We start from the raw sequence: 19,287 nt of genomic DNA, 5'->3' as shown, positions 1-19,287 counted from the left end.
TTATAGCAAGAACAATTTATTTTAGCCTAACCCAGCTATATATATTTTTGATTTGTTTACAGTAATTTAATTCTAAACAAACACAGTGAAATGTATTTTTTTCGTTAGGTTCAGAATGATTTTGGCGAAATTATTGCATACGCAAATTTTCGCTTGTCCTATATCGCAAGATGAGCATTGCTATTTAAGCCAAGATCGCAAGTTCTACCTATTCGGCACGACATATATATATATATATATATATATATATATATATATATATATATATATATATATATATATATATATATATATATATATATATATATATATATATATATATATATATATATATATGTATATATGTATATATATATATATATATATATATATATATATATATATATATATATATATATATATATATATATATATATATATATATATATATATATATATATATATATATATATATATATATATATATATATATATATATATATATATATATATATATATATATATATATATATATATATATATATATATATATATATATATATATATATATATATATATATATATATATAATTAATAAAATCATAGCCTTGAAGACTTCATACCTGATTATTTAGAACTTTAATTGACACAAAGAATATTTCCTTGAGAGCAAAGAGGAAGAGGAGGAGCGAGGAACAGAAATCTATAGTATAAGAAGAACAGGAAGCAGAGCAAGTGAAGAAGGAAGAACAGCTGAGAAAGAGGCAAGAAGAAGAACCTGAGACAAAGTAGAAGGAACAGCAGGCAGATAATGAAAATGAGCTGTGAGACCAGCAGGCAGAGGAAGAGTAGGTACACAAGGATGAAAACAGGAGCAGGATGAAGAGTGAAAGAAAGAAAAGGATAAAGCAAAGAATGAAGAAAAAAGAAGTGGAAGAGGAAGTGTATGTTGTGAAAGAGTAGAAGTAGGAAGAACAGATGCAGCAACAACAACAAGAGCAACAATTAGCCTCGATTTGGGCTGAGAGAGGAAATGATAAGTAATAATAATAATAATTATTAAATATAAAATTGACTCACCGAGTGCCTGAGAGCCGCCCTCGTGAGAATTGACTCCAAATATGATGTCCACACTGTTGTGGTTTCCCTGAGTCATCAACACTTCAGGTTCGGCTGGAAGGAAGTCACCGTCAACACGGGGGCCCAGCAGCAGTTTGGGAAACACACCTGCCTGGGTAACACAAATAACACTAACCTATAGTCTTGTGTAATACAAATAACATTAATACATAAATGCCAAGGAACAAAAGTGTAAGAAAAACTAGCCATATATCTTTATTTAGCAAATAACGTTCCTCTTGGACAATAATATCACATTCTATGTACTTGGAATGGCATGAAATATATGGGGCAGCAGTGGAAGTTTATGAAGTTACTCTGCTACTTTACACTACTTATGCTCTGTGTAATTACAAGCAACATTGTCTCTGTTTTATCTAATAAAACTAATTTGACCTCATCTCATTTCTAGAGATGATAAGGTGTGTTACAACGATTGACATGCTCAAGTTTTGAGAGCCAAAGATGCATTTATTCTCTTTATTGTTTGTGTTCAAGTCTCTTACCAACAAGAGAAGGAAGAGCGAAAACACGAACAGCAGGAGCATCAGAAATCTAGAACATTAGAGGAAATGAACAACAATTGGAGGAAGAAACAGCAAGATGAAAAACAGGAAGCAAAGGCAAGAGGAGGAAGAGGAAGAACAACAGAGAGTAAAGGAAGGAGGAAGAACTGCAGGCAAAGGTAGACAACAGCATAAGGAACAGCAAGCAGAGGAGGAGTAGAGCACAAGAATATAAAAAGAGAAGGATGAAAGGTAGGAGAAAGAAAAGTATGAAGACAAAGAGGAACAAGAGGAAGTTCATGTAAGGGAATAATAGCAGCCATCAAAGGGAAGTGTGTAAACTAGGCTTTACACGTTTTATTGAAGAACGACCACGGTCCATAGATCCTTCATTCCTCGGTGGCTGTGACATGCTATATATAGGTGACATCTTATATGTAAGTGGCATGCTATATGTCAGTGGCATGCTATATGTAAGTGGTATGCTATATGTAAGTGATATGCTATATGTAGTTGACATGCTATATGTAGGGGACATGCTATATGTAGGTGACATACTATATGTGAATGGCATGCTGTATGTAAGTGGCATGCTATATGTAAGTGATATGCTATATGAAGGTGACATGTTATATGTAGGGGACATGCTATATGTAGGTGAATGCTATATTTAGGTGACATGCTATACGTAGGAGACATGCTACATATAGGAAACATGTTATATGTAAGTGGCATGCTATATGTAAGTGAAATTCTTTATGTAAGTGGCATGCTATATGTAAGTGATATGCTATATGTAGGTGACATACTATATGTAGGAGACATGCTATATGTAGGTGACATGCTATATGCAGGTGACATGTTATATGTAGGAGACATGCTACATGTAGGAAATATGCTACATGTAAGTGGCATGCTATATATAAGTGAAATGCTGTATCTAGGTGACATGCTATGTGTAGGAGACATCCTATGTGCAAGTGACATGCTATATGTTGGTGACATGCTATATGTTGGTAACATGCTATATGTTGGTAACATGCTATATGTAGATGCTATATGTAGGTGACATGCTATATGTTGGTAACTTGATATATGTAGGTGACATACTATATGTAAGTGGTTATATGTTGGTAACATGCTATATGTAGGTGACATACTATATGTAAGTGGTATGCTATATGTAGGTGATATGCTATATTTTGGTAACATGCTATATGTAAGTGACATATTATATATAAGTGGTATGCTATATGTTGGTAACATGCTATATGTAGGTGACAAACTATATGTAAGTGATATGCTATCTGTAGGTGACATGCTATATGTTGGTAACATGATAAATGTAGGGGACATACTATATGTAAGTGGTCTGCTATATGCAGGTAACATGCTATATGTTGGCAACATGCTATAAGTTAGTAACATGCTATGTGTAGGTGACATACTGTAAGTAAGTGGTATGCTATATGTACATAACGTGCTATATGTTGGGAACATGCTATATGTAGGTGACATGCTATATGTCAGTGGTATGATATATGTGGATTACATGCTATATGTAGGTGACATACTATATGTAAGTGACATACTGTATGTTGGTAACATGCTATGTGTAGGTGACATACTATAAGTAAGTGGCATGCTATATGTACATAACGTGCTATATGTTGGGAACTTGCTATATGTAGGTGACATGCTATATGTAAGTGGTATGCTATATGTTGATTACACGCTATATGTAGGTGACATACTATATGTAAGTGACATACTGTATGTTGGTAACATGCTATATGTAGGTGACATACTATATGTAAGTGGTATGCATTATGTAGGTAACATGCTATATGTTGGTAACATGATATATGTATTTGACGTGCTATATGTAGGTGACATGCTATATGTAGGTGACATGCTATATGTTGCTGACATACTACATGTAAGTGGTATGACATATGTAGGTAACATGAAATACGTTGGTAACATGCTATATGTAGGTGACATGCTATACATAGGTGACATGCTATATGTAGGTGACATGCTATGTTAGTGGTATGCTATATATAGGTAACCTGCTATATGTTTGTAACATGCTATATGTAGGTAGCATGCAATATGTAGGTGACATGCTATGTATAGGTGACATGCTATATGTAAGTTGTATGCTATATGTAGGTAACTTGCTATATGTTGGAAACATGCTATATGTAGGTAATATGCTATATGTAGGTAATATGCTATGTAGGTGACATGCTATATGTAGGTGACATTATATATATTGGTGACATACTATATATAGGTGACATGCTATGTAAGAGATCTGCTATATGTAGGTGACAAGCTGTATGTAGGTGATATGCTATATGTAGGTGACATACTATTTGTAAGTGACATGTTATATGTAGGTTGCATGCTATATGTAGGCGACATGCCATGTGAAGGTGGCATGCTATATGTAGGTAACATGCTTTATGTAGATAACATGCTATATGTAGGTGACATGCTATATGTAGGTGGCATGCTATAAGTAGGTGACATGGTATATGTAAGTGACATACTACATGTAGGTGACATGTTATGTGTAAGTGATATCCTATATGTAGGTGACATGCTGTATGTTGGTAACATGCTATATGTAGGCGACATGCAATATATAAGTGAAATGCTATATGAAGGTGACATGCTATACATTGGTAAGATTCTGTATGTAGGTGACATACAGTATGTTGGTGACATGCTATGTGTAGGTGACATGCTATACCTGGAGTTTACCTGGAGAGAGTTCCGTGGGTCAACGCCCCCGCGGCCCGGTCTGAGACCAGGCCTCCTGGTGGATCAGAGCCTGATCAACCAGGCTGTTGCTGCTGGCTGCACGCAAACAAACGTACGAGCCACAGCCCGGCTGATCAGGAACTGACTTTAGGTGCTTGTCCAGTGCCAGCTTGAAGACTGCCAGGGGTCTGTTGGTAATCCCCCTTATGTGTGCTGGGAGGCAGTTGAACAGTCTCGGGCCCCTGACACTTATTGTATGGTCCCTTAACGTGCTAGTGACACCCCTGCTTTTCATTGGGGGGATGGTGCATCGTCTGCCAAGTCTTTTGCTTTCGTAGTGAGTGATTTTCGTGTGCAAGTTCGGTACTAGTCCCTCTAGGATTTTCCAGGTGTATATAATCATGTATCTCTCCCTCCTGCGTTCCAGGGAATACAGGTTTAGAAACCTCAAGCGCTCCCAGTAATTGAGGTGTTTTATCTCCGTTATGCGCGCCGTGAAAGTTCTCTGTACATTTTCTAGGTCGGCAATTTCACCTGCCTTGAAAGGTGCTGTTAGTGTGCAGCAATACTCCAGCCTAGATAGAACAAGTGACCTGAAGAGTGTCATCATGGGCTTGGCTTCCCTAGTTTTGAAGGTTCTCATTATCCATCCTGTCATTTTTCTAGCAGATGCGATTGATACAATGTTATGGTCCTTGAAGGTGAGATCCTCCGACATAATCACTCCCAGGTCTTTGACGTTGGTGTTTCGCTCTATTTTGTGGCCAGAATTTGTTTTGTACTCTGATGAAGATTTAATTTCCTCATGTTTACCATATCTGAGTAATTGAAATTTCTCATCGTTGAACTTCATATTCTTTTCTGCAGCCCACTGAAAGATTTGGTTGATGTCCGCCTGGAGCCTTGCAGTGTCTGCAATGGAAGACACTGTCATGCAGATTCGGGTGTCATCTGCAAAGGAAGACACGGTGCTGTGGCTGACATCCTTGTCTATGTCGGATATGAGGATGAGGAACAAGATGGGAGCGAGTACTGTGCCTTGTGGAACAGAGCTTTTCACCGTAGCTGCCTCGGACTTTACTCTGTTGACGACTACTCTCTGTGTTCTGTTAGTGAGGAAATTATTGCTCCCTCTCCATAGGATGGAAAAGGCTCTTGATAGGGACTTCTTGCAGTTCTTGATGTACACAGAGTTCCATGAGTCTGGCCCTGGGGCAGAGTCATTTGGTGTCAGGATAACATCGGATAGGCTTGTGTTAATCAAATTTTGTGGCTCTCTCATAAAAAATTCATTTTGATCTTCGACTCTCAGTCTGGTTAGCGGCTTGCTAAAAACTGAGTCATATTGGGACTTGAGTAGCTCACTCATTTCCTTGCTGTCATCTGTGTAGGACCCATCTTGTTTAAGTAGGGGCCCAATACTGGACGTTGTTCTCGATTTTGATTTGGCATAGGAGAAGAAATACTTTGGGTTTCTTTCGATTTCATTTATGGCTTTTAGTTCTTCCCGCGATTCCTGACTCCTAAAGGATTCTTTTAGCTTAAGTTCGATGCTTGCTATTTCTCTGACCAGTGTCTCCCTACGCATTTCAGATATATTGACCTCTTTTAGCCGCTCTGTTATTCTTTTCCGTCGCCTGTAAAGGGAGCGCCTGTCTCTTTCTATTTTACATCTATTCCTCCTTTTTCTTAGATGAATAAGCCTTGTGCATACATCGAGTGCCACCGAGTTAATCTGTTCTAGGCATAAGTTGGGGTCTGTGTTGCTTAGTATATCTTCCCAGCTTATATCGGTTAGGACTTGGTTTACTTGGTCCCACTTTATGTTTTTGTTATTGAAGTTGAATTTGGTGAATGCTCCCTCGTGACTAGTCTCATTATGTCGGTCTGGGGCTCCACGGATACATGTCTGAACCTCAATTATGTTGTGATCTGAGTATATTGTTTTTGATATGGTGACATTTCTTATCAGATCATCATTCTTAGTAAAGATGAAATCTAGTGTATTCTCCAGTCTAGTGGGCTCTATTATTTGCTGGTTTAAATTGAATTTTGTGCAGAGATTTAAAAGCTCGTGTGAGTGAGAGTTTTCATCAGAGCTGCCTCCTGGTGTTATTACTGCAACAATATTATTTGCTATATTCCTCCATTTTAGGTGCCTTAAGATGAAATCCCCCAGGAGCGAGATGTTGGGTGCAGGAGCTGGAAGATTTTCCAGACAGTGGTCAATTTTTAACAGCTGTTCCTGGAATTGCTGGGATGTTGCATCCGGAGGCTTGTAGACTACCACAATGACTAGGTTTTGGTTCTCGACCTTTACTGCTAAAACTTCCCCTACATCATTTGAGGCATTAAGCAGTTCTGTGCAAAAAAGTGACTCTGCAATGTACAGGCCAACCCCTCCCCTTTTGCCTGTTCACTCTGTCACATCTGTATAGGTTGTAACCTGGGATTCATATTTCGTTGTCCAAGTGATCCTTTATGTGTCTCTCAGTGAAAGCCACGAACATTGCCTTTGCCTCTGCAAGCAGTCCACGGATGAAAGGTATTTTGTTGTTTGTTGCTGGCTTTAGACCCTGTATATTTGCAAAGAAGAATGTTATCGGACTGGTGGTATTGTTGGTACTGGGGAGGGATTTTTTTTCCGGCATTAGTATCTGTATCTGTTGGTTTGGAGTGGAGTGATATGTAAGTGATGTGCTATATGCAGGTGATATGCTATATGTAGGTGACATGCTATGCATATGTAACATGCTCTATGTAGGTAACATGCTATATGTAGGTGACATGCTATATGTAAGTGATATGCTGTATGTAGGCGACATGCTATATGTAGGTGACATGCTATATGTAGGTGACATGCTATATGTAGGAAACATGCTATATGTAAGTGACATGCTAGATGTAAGTGATATGCTATATGTAGGTGACATGCTATATGTTGGTAACTTGTTAAATGTAGGTGACATGCTATATGTTGGTAACTTGTTAAATGTAGGTGACGTGATATATGTTAGTAACATGCTATATGTAGGTGACATACTATAAGTAGGTGACATGCTTTAGGTTGGTAACATGCTATATGAAGGCAATATACTTTATGTAAGTGATATGCTATATGTAGGTGACATGCTATATGTTGGTAACTTGTTATATGTAGGTGATATACTATATGTAAGTTGTGTGCTATATGTTGGTAACATGCTGCATGTAGGTGTCATACTATATGTAAGTGGTATGCTATATTTAAGTGACATGCTATATGTTGGTAACATGCTATATGTAAGTGACACATTATATGTAAGTGACATGCTATATGTTGGTAACATGCTATATGTAGGTGACATACTAAATGTAAGTGGTATGCTCTATGTTTGTAACATGCTATACGTAGGTGACATACTTTATGTAAGTGATATGCTATATGTAGGTGGCATGTTGTATGTGAGTGACATGATATTTGTTGGTAACATGATTTATGTAGGGGTCATACTATATGTAAGTGGTATACTATATGTAGGTAACATGCTATATGTCGGTAACATGCTATATGTAGGTAACATACTATATGTTGGTAACATGCTATGTGTAGGTGACATACTATAAGTAAGTGGTATGCTATATGTACCGAACATGCTATATTCTGGTAACATGCTATATGTAGGTGACATGCTATATGCTATATGTTGATAACATGCTATATGTAGGTGACATACGATATGTAAGTGGTATGCTATATGTAGGTAACATGCTATATGTTTGTAACATGCTATATGTATTTGACTTGTTATATGTAGGTGATATGCTATATGTAGGTGACATGCTATATGTTGGTGACACACTACATGTAAGTGATATGACATATGTAGGTAACATGAAATATGTTGGAAACATGCTATATGTAGGTGGCATGCTATATGTAAGTGGTATGCTATATGTAGGCAACATGCTATGTGTTGGTAACATGCTATATGTAGGTAATATGCTATTTGTAGGTGACATGCTATATGTAGGTGACATGCTATATATAGGTGACATACTATATGTAGGTGACATGCTATATAAATGATATGCTATGTGTAGGTGACATACTATTTGTAAATGACATGTTATATGTAGGTTGCATGCTATATGTAGGTGACATGCTATATGAAGGTGACATGCTATATGTAAGTGGTATGCTATATGTAGTTAACATGCTATATGTAGGTAACATGTTATATATAGTTGACATGCTATGTGTAGGTGACATGCTATATGTAGGTAACATGATATATGTAAGTGATATACTACATGTAGGTGACATGCTATGTGTAAGTGATAGGTTGAGAAATGGCATTACCAGTTAAGCTTAAACATTTTGTATAGGAAAAACTTAAACTTAGAAAGACAGCTCATCGCCTGCACAGCCGCCCCTGCAGACGAGGTCTTGAGAAGCTGTCGAAGTCATCTCTCAACGGGTTGCAAAGAGTTATAATTTGTAAGATTATAAATTACCCCTAGGGGGTGTTATGTCAGCATATTTCATTCACTGATGGCTGACAAACATACTTGTGTGTGCTCAAAAGTCCGCCCCTTACAGCCGACTATAGGTTGATTACAAACTCCTTGCGACTCAAGAACTGCGCAGTCCCCCGTACTACAAGAAATTCGTAACCTACCTTGCTCTTGTAGCGTGAGCTATGGTGTTCTTCACACCTTCGACAGGTATCGGTGACTTGATAGAAGCTGAAGTGTCCTTGGATGTCCACGTCTTCCATAGTCTAGGAAAACGCACACTGGTACACTATGTTCCACAAGATTTGTCTTTATTGTTCACAATCTTAACACTAAAGAAGCTGATCACACTTCTCTTAAGTGTTTATTGTGTTTTATGAGACACTTTGTTCACACTAACGCGCAGATCGTTCTTTGTTGGTTATCCTGGCGTCAGTGTCGTCAGCGCCCCACGCCGTCACTGCCCCTTGCACAAAGGAAAAGCTGACATAGTACTTTTGCTTCCTTGCCACTTCCTCGATGAAGCAAAGCAGAATGTTTAAATCTTGCTGTCTTAAGCATAGACAACAATGTCCACATCTTTACTATGGTAATAAAGTGGGAGCAGGATTTTCCTTAATTGTCCTGCTAAAGTAAGAGATGTACTGTCTCTTATTAAAATACACTCTGCAACACTGGACTGCAAGGACCAGCGGTCGCTTGACCACGTCGCATACTCATACTGCATCTGGGATCAATTACTCACTGTAGCAGTAAACAAGACGCTTGCCCCTTCTGAGAGGGCTGGGCCCCTCAGGGCCGAAAGGCCTGAAAGGGGCTGAAGGGGGCTGATACCCCCCTCCTGGAGAAAATTTCTCCACACTGGGGGGCGGCAGAGGTTCGCTGCAGGTGAACTATTCATCACTTAACATTATATTAATTTTCTCACTCGCCACCACTGCTGCTTGTCTTTTCTGAACAGCTTTAGTCTGTGTGGTTTCTGGAGAACCACTAATTTTGTTTTCAACACTGTGTAATTCTAACGGTACTAGTTTATTTATTGTCCGCTTATTCACTACACCTTTGCTTAAAACATCAACTATCCTGATTATTCCATTTGCATCAGGATATATGGTCACAATTTTTCCAAGTGGCCATTGGGACCTCGTACCATCATTGTCAATAATCACTATGTCACCAGGTCTTAAGGACTTATGATTTTCAGGAACACCACCTCCATAGAAGTGTTCTCTCAATGAGGTGAGATAGTCTTCTCGCCAAATTTTCTCCCAACGTTCAATTACTTTATTAAGGTGTTTGAATTTACGTCTGAGTTGCTCAGGTTCGAAATAAGTAGGATCCTCTTTGATTTCTTTATCATTCATGGGAGGAACAGGTTCGAGCCTTCTGCCATGGAGTAAATGAGATGGACTTAACACTTCTAAATTGTCCAGATCATCGGTAACATAAGTTAGAGGTCTGTTGTTGACTCTATTTTCTATTTCAGTCACAACTGTACAGAATTCTTCTAAGTCTATTCTCTGACGATGAAGAGCCTTCCTTAAACAACGTTTTACAATGCCGATCATTCTTTCATAAAATCCGCCGTGCCATGGAGATTTAGGAGGAATGTATCTCCAACGACATCTGCGTTGATTCAGCATCCGTTGTACTTCTGGTTGATCAAAGATCTTGCTTATATAAGCAGCACCAGCAACAAAGTTCGTTGCATTATCTGAAATCATCAGTCTGGGACATGCCCTTCTGGCTGCAAACCTTCTGAACAATTTGATTAAGGTTTCAGCAGACATGTCAGTGGCTACTTCTAGATGTACTGCTCTAGTTGTTGCACAAGTGAACAAACAGATGTACACCTTGATGGGAACTTTGTCAACTGTTTTGGTTAAAATTATTGGTCACCTCAAATGGAGTGATATGACGAACTCTTTCAGAAGGATGTGGAGGTGGATCTGGATACTGACATACTCGCATATCGTAGTGACGACAAGTAATACAGTCCTTTATTTGTTTTTTCACAATTTGTCGACCTTGAGGTTTCCAGTAGGATTGTCGTATATGACAAAGTGTGTCAGCTACCCCACCATGTAACACGTTACTGTGGGCGTTTTGAACAATCAGTTTTGTTAGCCAATGATTCTTGGGGATCAATATTGGATGTATGGCTTCTTTAGGTAGTGAAGAATTATGAATTCTTCCTTGACATCTTATAATCTTTTCTGAGTCGAGATAAAGTCCTAAAGAATTAATCATGACAGGTTTCTTTGGGGATTTATCTTGTGTTTCTAGAAATTTATATTCTGTAGAGAAAACGTCTTTCTGTATTAGTTTCACCCAGTATTTAATGGGTTCAAGATATTCATAATCAGGTTTTATTCCTTTAATGAATTTAAAGACAAGAGCTGTAACTCTTAAGAGTTTACCCAAAGATGAGTATTTAGATCCATCATTGACTATTTCTGTTGTGTCTGCAGTATTTACACAACTTATTTCTGCTGTGTTCAAGCAGACTGTTTCTTCTGGCATAATGTGAGCTTTTTGCTGAGGCCAGTTATTTTCATTAGAGAGCCAGTTCGGTCCGTGGAGCCATAATTTATTATCCACAAATTTCTTGAGTGGAACGCCACGTGACAACATGTCAGCTGGATTCTCTTGGGTAGAGACGTGGAGAAAGAGATAATCTCTCTGCATCTCTTTTATTTCTGTTACTCTGTTCTGTACATAGACCAGCTTACTCTTATTATTTCTTAACACTGGAGAACTGCTTCATTATCACTCCAGATCACGGTTTTCTCAATAGTGAGATGATCAAGTACTTTGTTGAGATAGCTAATTTTGTACCTACATAGAGTGCTGTCAGTTCCAATTGTGCTACTGTTCTCACCTTCAAGGGTGCTACCCTGGCCTTTGAAGTAATTAGTGTACTTCCTTCAGCATTACTCATGTAAGCTACAGCGCCATAACCTCTGGTTGACGCATCACAGGACACATATAATGTGTACTAGTTTCCCTCTTGACCTACTTGTCTGGGAAATTTAATTTGATGAAGTTGCTTAAACTTCTTGGATATTTCATCCCATGCTTGACTCATTTCTAGAGGCAAGTTCTCATCCCATCCAATTTTGAGCTTCCATGCATCTTGCATAAGCATTTTACCCTTTATGGTAATTGGTGAGACGAGTCCTAGAGGATCAAAACATTGTGATACCTCTGACAGTAAACTACGTTTAGTGAGTGTACTGCATGATTATTTGTTTATCTTTTTGAGACTCAAAGTATCTTCCTGTGTGTTCCAATTAAGTCCCAGCATATTGTTGCAATCAGGAATTTCAGCTTCAGCGAAATCTTCTTTGATAAGTTCCCTTAATTGCTTTGAATTTGTATTCCACATCCTTAAAGGCATATTTGCTTCTTTCATCTCCTTGTTAGCTTCTCTGTATAAGGATTTCAAATCCTCCTCTTTATTCACAGTACCTTGAAGATTGTCCACAAAGAAACTTTTCTTTAAGATTTCTTTGAAGGGACTTTCATTTCTTCCAGTAATGATAATTTTTGCTGTGGTACATGATCAGCGGTTATTCTCGTAACTAGTACATTTTCCACTGAATCAATGTCAGCTTCTTTCCCACTTTGAGAGGGAATGGGACCACATATCATATGGCCTCCTGCTGTTTTCAGCAAGTGAACATCATGTTTACTTACTATATTTTGCACAAAACAGTGATAATAATCACTTCCAATGATTAAATCAATTGGACTAATAGTGTCCGTCTGTATGTCAGGACAGGCTAACTTGACCTTAGCTGCTTTCAGTGCTGCAACTGTTTCTTTAAATCCCTGGATCTGCACAGACTTAGGCAAATCATCTACTACCACAGCTTCTACTGTCTTTTTCCTGTTTCCTAGACCAACAGTGATTCTGGCTAGGTCATATGTCTGTTTACCAGAATTGTGGAAAAAACCAGCTATATCTAAATGTATTTTGGCATAGGGTTGTTTATTCAGTTTCTGTAACACTGTTCTTCTTATGAAGGACCTTTGTGAGCCTTGATCAAATAGTGTTAGCACATTGGTTTTGTGTAATTTATTAGATAACTCAATTCGAGCTATCGGGAGAGCAGTTGCTTTAAACTTATCTCTCACATTTAATGCTGTTGCTTGTTGACTTCCTGATTTTGTGGAAGTCTGCTGCTGTTCAGCGAAAGTATTTGGGGATAATGCTGTATGATGCATACCCTTGCATTTAAAACACTTCTTCAGTGAGCTTTTTCCTCCCTTGTGTTCACCTAAACACTTGATGCACCTTTTCAGCTGATGAACACGTTGTTTACATGCCTCCATTGATGTGTATTGAATACAATACTGTGCCCAATGTGTTCCATCACAAAGTAAATATTTTGAAGTACGTTTATGTGTGACAGTTTGTTTACTGTCTGTTGTATTCACAGCTTGATAAATGCCTATATGGGATTTCCCATTCTGTGGTTTGGTGGGAGTAGGTATACTCCTTTTATACTGAGTTGAAGGTTTATTATCCACTGGATTTGTGGATTTTTCATCTTGTCTCGTTGCTTGCATGCATGAAACTATTGTTTATAAACCATTGCTAATTTCTTCACAAGTGAAATAGCGTTTATTGAACATAATATTTAATCGTTCAATAGTTTGTGGTGACAACTTATCTTGTACAATACCACTGATAAACCAATCACACTGCCTTATGTCATATTTAGCACCTAGAGATCTGAGACTATTGTCTAATGTGCTTCTAAATGCCTGTAAGTCTGAAAAACAATGTTTGGGTGGCTTCAAGCTTGATATTAAGACTGCATGTCTAACTCTAGCCTTGTCAGCATCGAAGTAATTGTCTGCTAAGACATGTAAGGCTATTTGATAATTACCTTTAACCACCGGAAATGACTTAATTAGTTCATAGGGTTCTCCCTTCACAAGACATTTCATGTAATTGAACTTAGCAATCTCATCTATGTCAGTTCGTGAATTTACTATGGATTGAAAGTGGGAGCAGGATTTTCCTTAATTGTCCTGCTAAAGTAAGAGATGTACTGTCTCTTATTAAAATACACTCTGCAACACTGGACTGCAAGGAGCAGCGGTCGCTTGACCACGTCGCATACTCGTACTGCATCTGGGATCAATTACTCACTGTAGCAGTATACAAGTCGCTTGCCCCTTCTGAGAGGGCTGGGCCCCTCAGGGCTGAAAGGGCTGAAAGGGGCTGAAGGGGGCTGATACCCCCCTCCTGGAGAAAATTTCTCCACATGATATGCTATATGTAGGTGACATGCTGTATGTTGGTAACATGCTATATGTAGGTGACATACTATATGTAAGTGGTATGCTATATGTAGGTAACATGCTATATGTTGGTAACATGATATATGTATTTGACATGCTTTATGTAGGTGACATGCTATATGCAGGTGACATGCTATATGCAGGTGACATGCCATATGTAAGTGATATACTACATGTAGGTGACATGCTATATGTTGGTAACATACTATATGTAGGTGACACACTATATGTTGGTAACATGCTATATGTAGGTGACATACTACATGTTGGTGACATGCTATATGTTGGTAACATGGTATATGAAGGTGACATACTATATGTAGGCAACATGCTATATGTAAGTGATATGCTATATATAGGTGACACGCTATATGTTGGGAACACTCTATATGTAGGTGACATACTATATGTTGGTGACATGCTATATGTAGGTGACATGTGATATGTAAGTGATGTGCTATATGAAGGTGATAGGCAATAAGTAGGTGACAGGGTATGCATAGGTAACATGCTCTATGTAGGTAACATACTATATGTAGGTGACATGCTATACGTAAGTGATGTGCTATATGTAGGTGACATGTTATATGTAAGTGATGTGCTATATGTAGGTGGCATGCTATGTGTAGGTGACATGCTATATGTAGGAAACATGCTATATATGACATGCTGTATGTAATTGATATACTATATGTAGGTGACATATTATATGTAAGTGATATGCTATATGTAGGTGACATGCTATATGTAGGGGACTTGCTATATGTAGGAAAAATGCTATATGTCAGTGACATGCTACAAGTAAGTGATATGCTATTTGAAGGTGACATGCTATATGTAGGGGACATGCTATATATAGGTGACATGCTATATGTAGGAGGCATCCTATAACTAGGTGACATGCTATATGTAGGAAACATGCTATATGTAAGTGACATGCTATATGTAGGAAGCATGCTATATGTAGGAGACATGCTATATGTAAGTGACATGCTATATGTAAGTGATATGCTCTTTGTAGGTGACATGCTATTTGTAGGTGAGATCCTATATGTAGGTGACATGCTATATGTAGGTGACATGCTATATGTAGGTGACATGCTATATGTAGGTGACATGCTATATGTAGGTGACATGCTATATATAAGTGACATGCAATATGTAGGTGACATGCTATATGAAGGTGCCATGCTATATGTAGGTGACATGCTATATGTAGGTGACATGCTATATGTAGGTGACATGCTATATGTAAGTGACATGCTATATATAGGTGACATGCTATGTGTAGGTGAAATGTTATATGTAGGTGACATGCTATGTGTAGGAAACATGCAATATGTAAGTGACATGCTGTACATAAGTGATATGCTATACTATGTAGGTGACATGCTATATGTAGGGGACTTGCTATATGTAGGTGACATTCTGTATGTTGGTTAAACGTTATATGTAGGTGACATGCTATATTTAGGTGATGTGCTATATGTAGGTGAGATGCTGTATATAGGTAACTTGCTATATGTAGGTAACATGCTATATTTAGGTGACATGCTATATGTAGGTGACATGCTGTATGTAGGTGACATGCTATATGTAGGTGACATGCTATATGTAGGTGATATGCTATATGTAGGTGATATGCTATATGTAGGTGACATGCTATATGTAGGTGATATGCTGTATGTAGGTAACATGTTATATGTAGGTAGCATGTTATATGTAGGTTACACGCTATATGTAAGAAACATTCATGGACTGCAACACATGCACTTGGGAGCATAAATATATTACTGACTAAAAAACACTTAAAAACATATATCATTATAACACTCAACTTCACATTAGAGAAGAATACAGAAATAAAATGACAGTGCTTAGAATCATCCTTAGTCATACATGCATCAGTACATATTTCATGCCTTTCAAAATATTGTGTAAGATTTCAGAATGCTGAGTGTCCAAGCAAATCGTCAAGTACATGGGTGGGTGTGTGATAGTGTGAGTTAGACTTGCTTATATTGTGGCCAGTAGGCCTGAAGCAGTGTTCCTTTCTTCTTAATTAAGTGAGTGTGACTTGAACTTGGATAGCTTATGTCAGTAGGCTTCTGCAGTTCTCTCTCTTAAGTCTTCATGTATTGAAAGACTTGCATGTCTTTTAATTACTTGAACCGTGTTAGGCAGGTACTATTAGAATTACACGTAGTAAAGACAAAATATATATCGGAAAGGTTCCAGGAAAAGTAGGGGGTGTAAACAAGAAATGTTTACAGTGAACAATATTTAGATAAGGATAAAAAGGTGTTTTTGGCATTTATGGATTTGGAAAAGGCATATGACAGAGTGGATAGGGGGGCAATGTGACAGTTGCTGCAAATGTATGAAATAGGAAGATGGTTACTGAGAGCAGTGAAGAGTTTTTACAAGGATAGTGAGGATGAAGTTAGAGTAAGTAGGACAGAGAGAGATAATTTCCCATGAAAAGTAGGCCTTTGACGAGGATTTGTGATATCACCAATATTGTTCAATATATCTATAGATGGGGTTGTAAGAGGTGTTAGCAAGTGGTGTTGAGTTAAGAGATAAATAATCTAACACAAAATGGGAGTTGTCACAATTGGTCTTTGCTGATGATACTGTGATTTTGGGAGATTCTGAAGAGAAGCTGCAGAGACTGGAGGACGAGTTTGGTAAGGTATGTAAAAGAAGAAGATTAAAAGTGAATATAGGAAAGAGTAAGGTGATGAGGATAACAAAATGATTAGGTGACGAAAGATTAGATATGAGATTGGAGGGAGAGAGTATGGAGGAGTTGAATATATTCAGATATTTAGGAGTGGACGTGTCAGCAGATTGGTTTATGAAAGATGAGGTGAATCATAGAATTGATGAGGGGAAAAAGGTGAGTGGTGCACTTAGCAGTCTGTGGAGACAATGAACTTTTTCCATGAAAGCAATGAGGGGAATGTATAAGAGTATAGTTATACCAACACTCTCGTATGGGTGTGAAGCATGGGCAATGGATGTTGCAACAAGGAGAAGGCTAGGGGCAGTGGAGATGTCATGGCAGAAAACATTGTGTGATGTAATTATAATGTAGAGAATTCGTAGTTTTGAAATTGGGAGGAGGTGTAGACTTACGCAAACTAATATCCAGAGAGTTGAAGAAGTGTTGCTGAGGTGGTTCGGACATGTAGAGAGAATGAAACAAAATAGAATAACTTTGAGAGTGTACAAATCTGTAGTAGAGGGAAGGTGGGGTAGTTTGGAGGGAGAGGGTAAAGGAGGTTTTGTGTGCGAGGGACTTGGACTTCAAGCAAGTATTCATGAGTGTGTTAGATAGGAGCGAAGAGACAAACGGTTGTTAGGACTTGAGGTGCTTGATGGAGGGATTCAGGGAAACCAGCAGGCTGGACTTGAGTCCTGGAGATCGGAAGTACAATGCCAGCACACTGAAGGAGTGTTAATGTTGCAGTTTTATAACTGTAGTGTATGCACGCCTCTGGCGAGACAGTGATGGAGTGAAAGATTATTGGTTGTGGAGAGATGTAGGTTTAAAGGTGATGTTGGGGATCACATTATGGAATCACGAGGGTTTGTTGTGTTAAGGTAGCTACTGTTTTAAAATTATTTTACGACTTTTTTTATTAAATTTTCTAATTAAGTTTTTCTATGGTTTCGTATCATAATTCACTTATATTTACTGTTCATCAACCTAAACAAATGTAAATGCTCAATAAAGAAAGATAAATGTAAACAGAGTTTAAATAAAGGCTCCCATTATTCCCTGTACTCAACAAGATTTATTTTATACTGCGTACACCTATGGCGCAGGACTGTTTTCTCTGATATAGCTCTAACAAGGCCAGTTGAGACCATTTTGGAGACCTTGGCATTTTGGTTCATACTTTAACGGTAATTTTCCAGATGTTGGATATTTAGATTAATTTATTATGACTTTTTTGACAAACTGGGGCTTTTTCAATTTTCCCAGGTGGGCAAAATACCCTTTAAATGTTGCATATGTGTCTTTATTTAATGGTTTGTTTGTATTTATATAGTGAACAATGCTTTTACTGAGGAAGCATTATCACAAAAAATGAAAATCAGAAACACTTACATAATGGTGTGTATAGGACATTGTCAGATTTTCAACATTGATGTCCTGGAGACAAGTAAGGAGAATGTTGCTCTGTGACTCACTCTCCACTTCTCCACCATCTTGACATCCAAAAAGCTTTCCGGTGTACTGTGCGACCTCCTTGAAATGTCCTCCCATTCCCCCGGGAGTGATCATTGTACCGGAATATATAATACCTCGAGCAAACAAGCCTGGTAACACAAAAAATCCCACATGTTTGCACAAAGGTAAGCAATAGATCCATGTGGATCATTCAGAGCAGAGTGGAGACACTATCTGTTTTCTGCTTACTACGAGAAGACCCTTAATTAATTCATACTCACTTATATGTATTGCATATTTATTATACTTATTATTGCGCATATATCCACTAGACACTTTACAGTTAGAAAAGAGAAGAATTTATTACCAGGTATCAGTTATATTATTGTTAAGTGTGAAGGCTTATTGTTTTTTAAAAAGCTCAAGGTCACGAGGATCAGCCTGCATGTAACCTCTACTCTACACCAGCAGACAGGGACACTTTAATCCCAAGAATGTATTTAATTCACAATAAATTTATGCTCTCATAAACATGAAAAATTCAAAACACATGAAAATAAATCCTTCCCAATTTTTACAACCAAACCCCCAAAATATAGTTATTGAATTTTTATTTACAAAAATTAAGTGTTAAAATTAAAACTTTGAGTTGTAAAAAGAAATTTGATGTTCAAACATTCAGGTTTAGGGTGTCACGTGGGGTTTTGAAACATGGATTGGGTAAGAAACACTCATGTAGGATGTTAAGTACATATATTAGATGGAATATATGGGAACACCTCGTTTGACCTGCCGTCTATCCTGACGTCTCTACTTGGTCTGACTCACGAGTGCCTAGAGGGTGAGTGGCATACAAATCATGCTAGGTCAGCTGTAACAGTGAATAACAGCCATTGATTCATGCAGGAGCACAGA

The 19,287-nt window shown here is 37.9% G+C and overlaps 1 protein-coding gene across 1 annotated transcript in view; it reads right to left on the bottom strand.

Annotated features, from left to right (window-relative positions):
• The window catches only part of LOC128688235 (carboxylic ester hydrolase-like), a 303,519-nt gene that overhangs the window by 16,992 nt on the left and 267,240 nt on the right, over nt 1-19,287 (bottom strand). Inside the window, exons 6-7 of the mRNA XM_070104403.1 lie at nt 18,310-18,521; nt 1,060-1,210 (exon numbers count right to left, since the gene is read on the bottom strand). Coding sequence (XP_069960504.1) covers nt 1,060-1,210; nt 18,310-18,521 — 363 coding nt within the window. The remainder of the gene's footprint in view (nt 1-1,059; nt 1,211-18,309; nt 18,522-19,287) is intronic.

The sequence above is a fragment of the Cherax quadricarinatus genome, chromosome 91 (assembly GCF_038502225.1).
Source record: "Cherax quadricarinatus isolate ZL_2023a chromosome 91, ASM3850222v1, whole genome shotgun sequence".
Classification (NCBI taxonomy): domain Eukaryota; kingdom Metazoa; phylum Arthropoda; class Malacostraca; order Decapoda; family Parastacidae; genus Cherax; species Cherax quadricarinatus.
The sequence above is the reverse complement of the archived record's forward strand: the minus strand, read 5'-3'. Positions and strand labels throughout refer to the sequence as shown.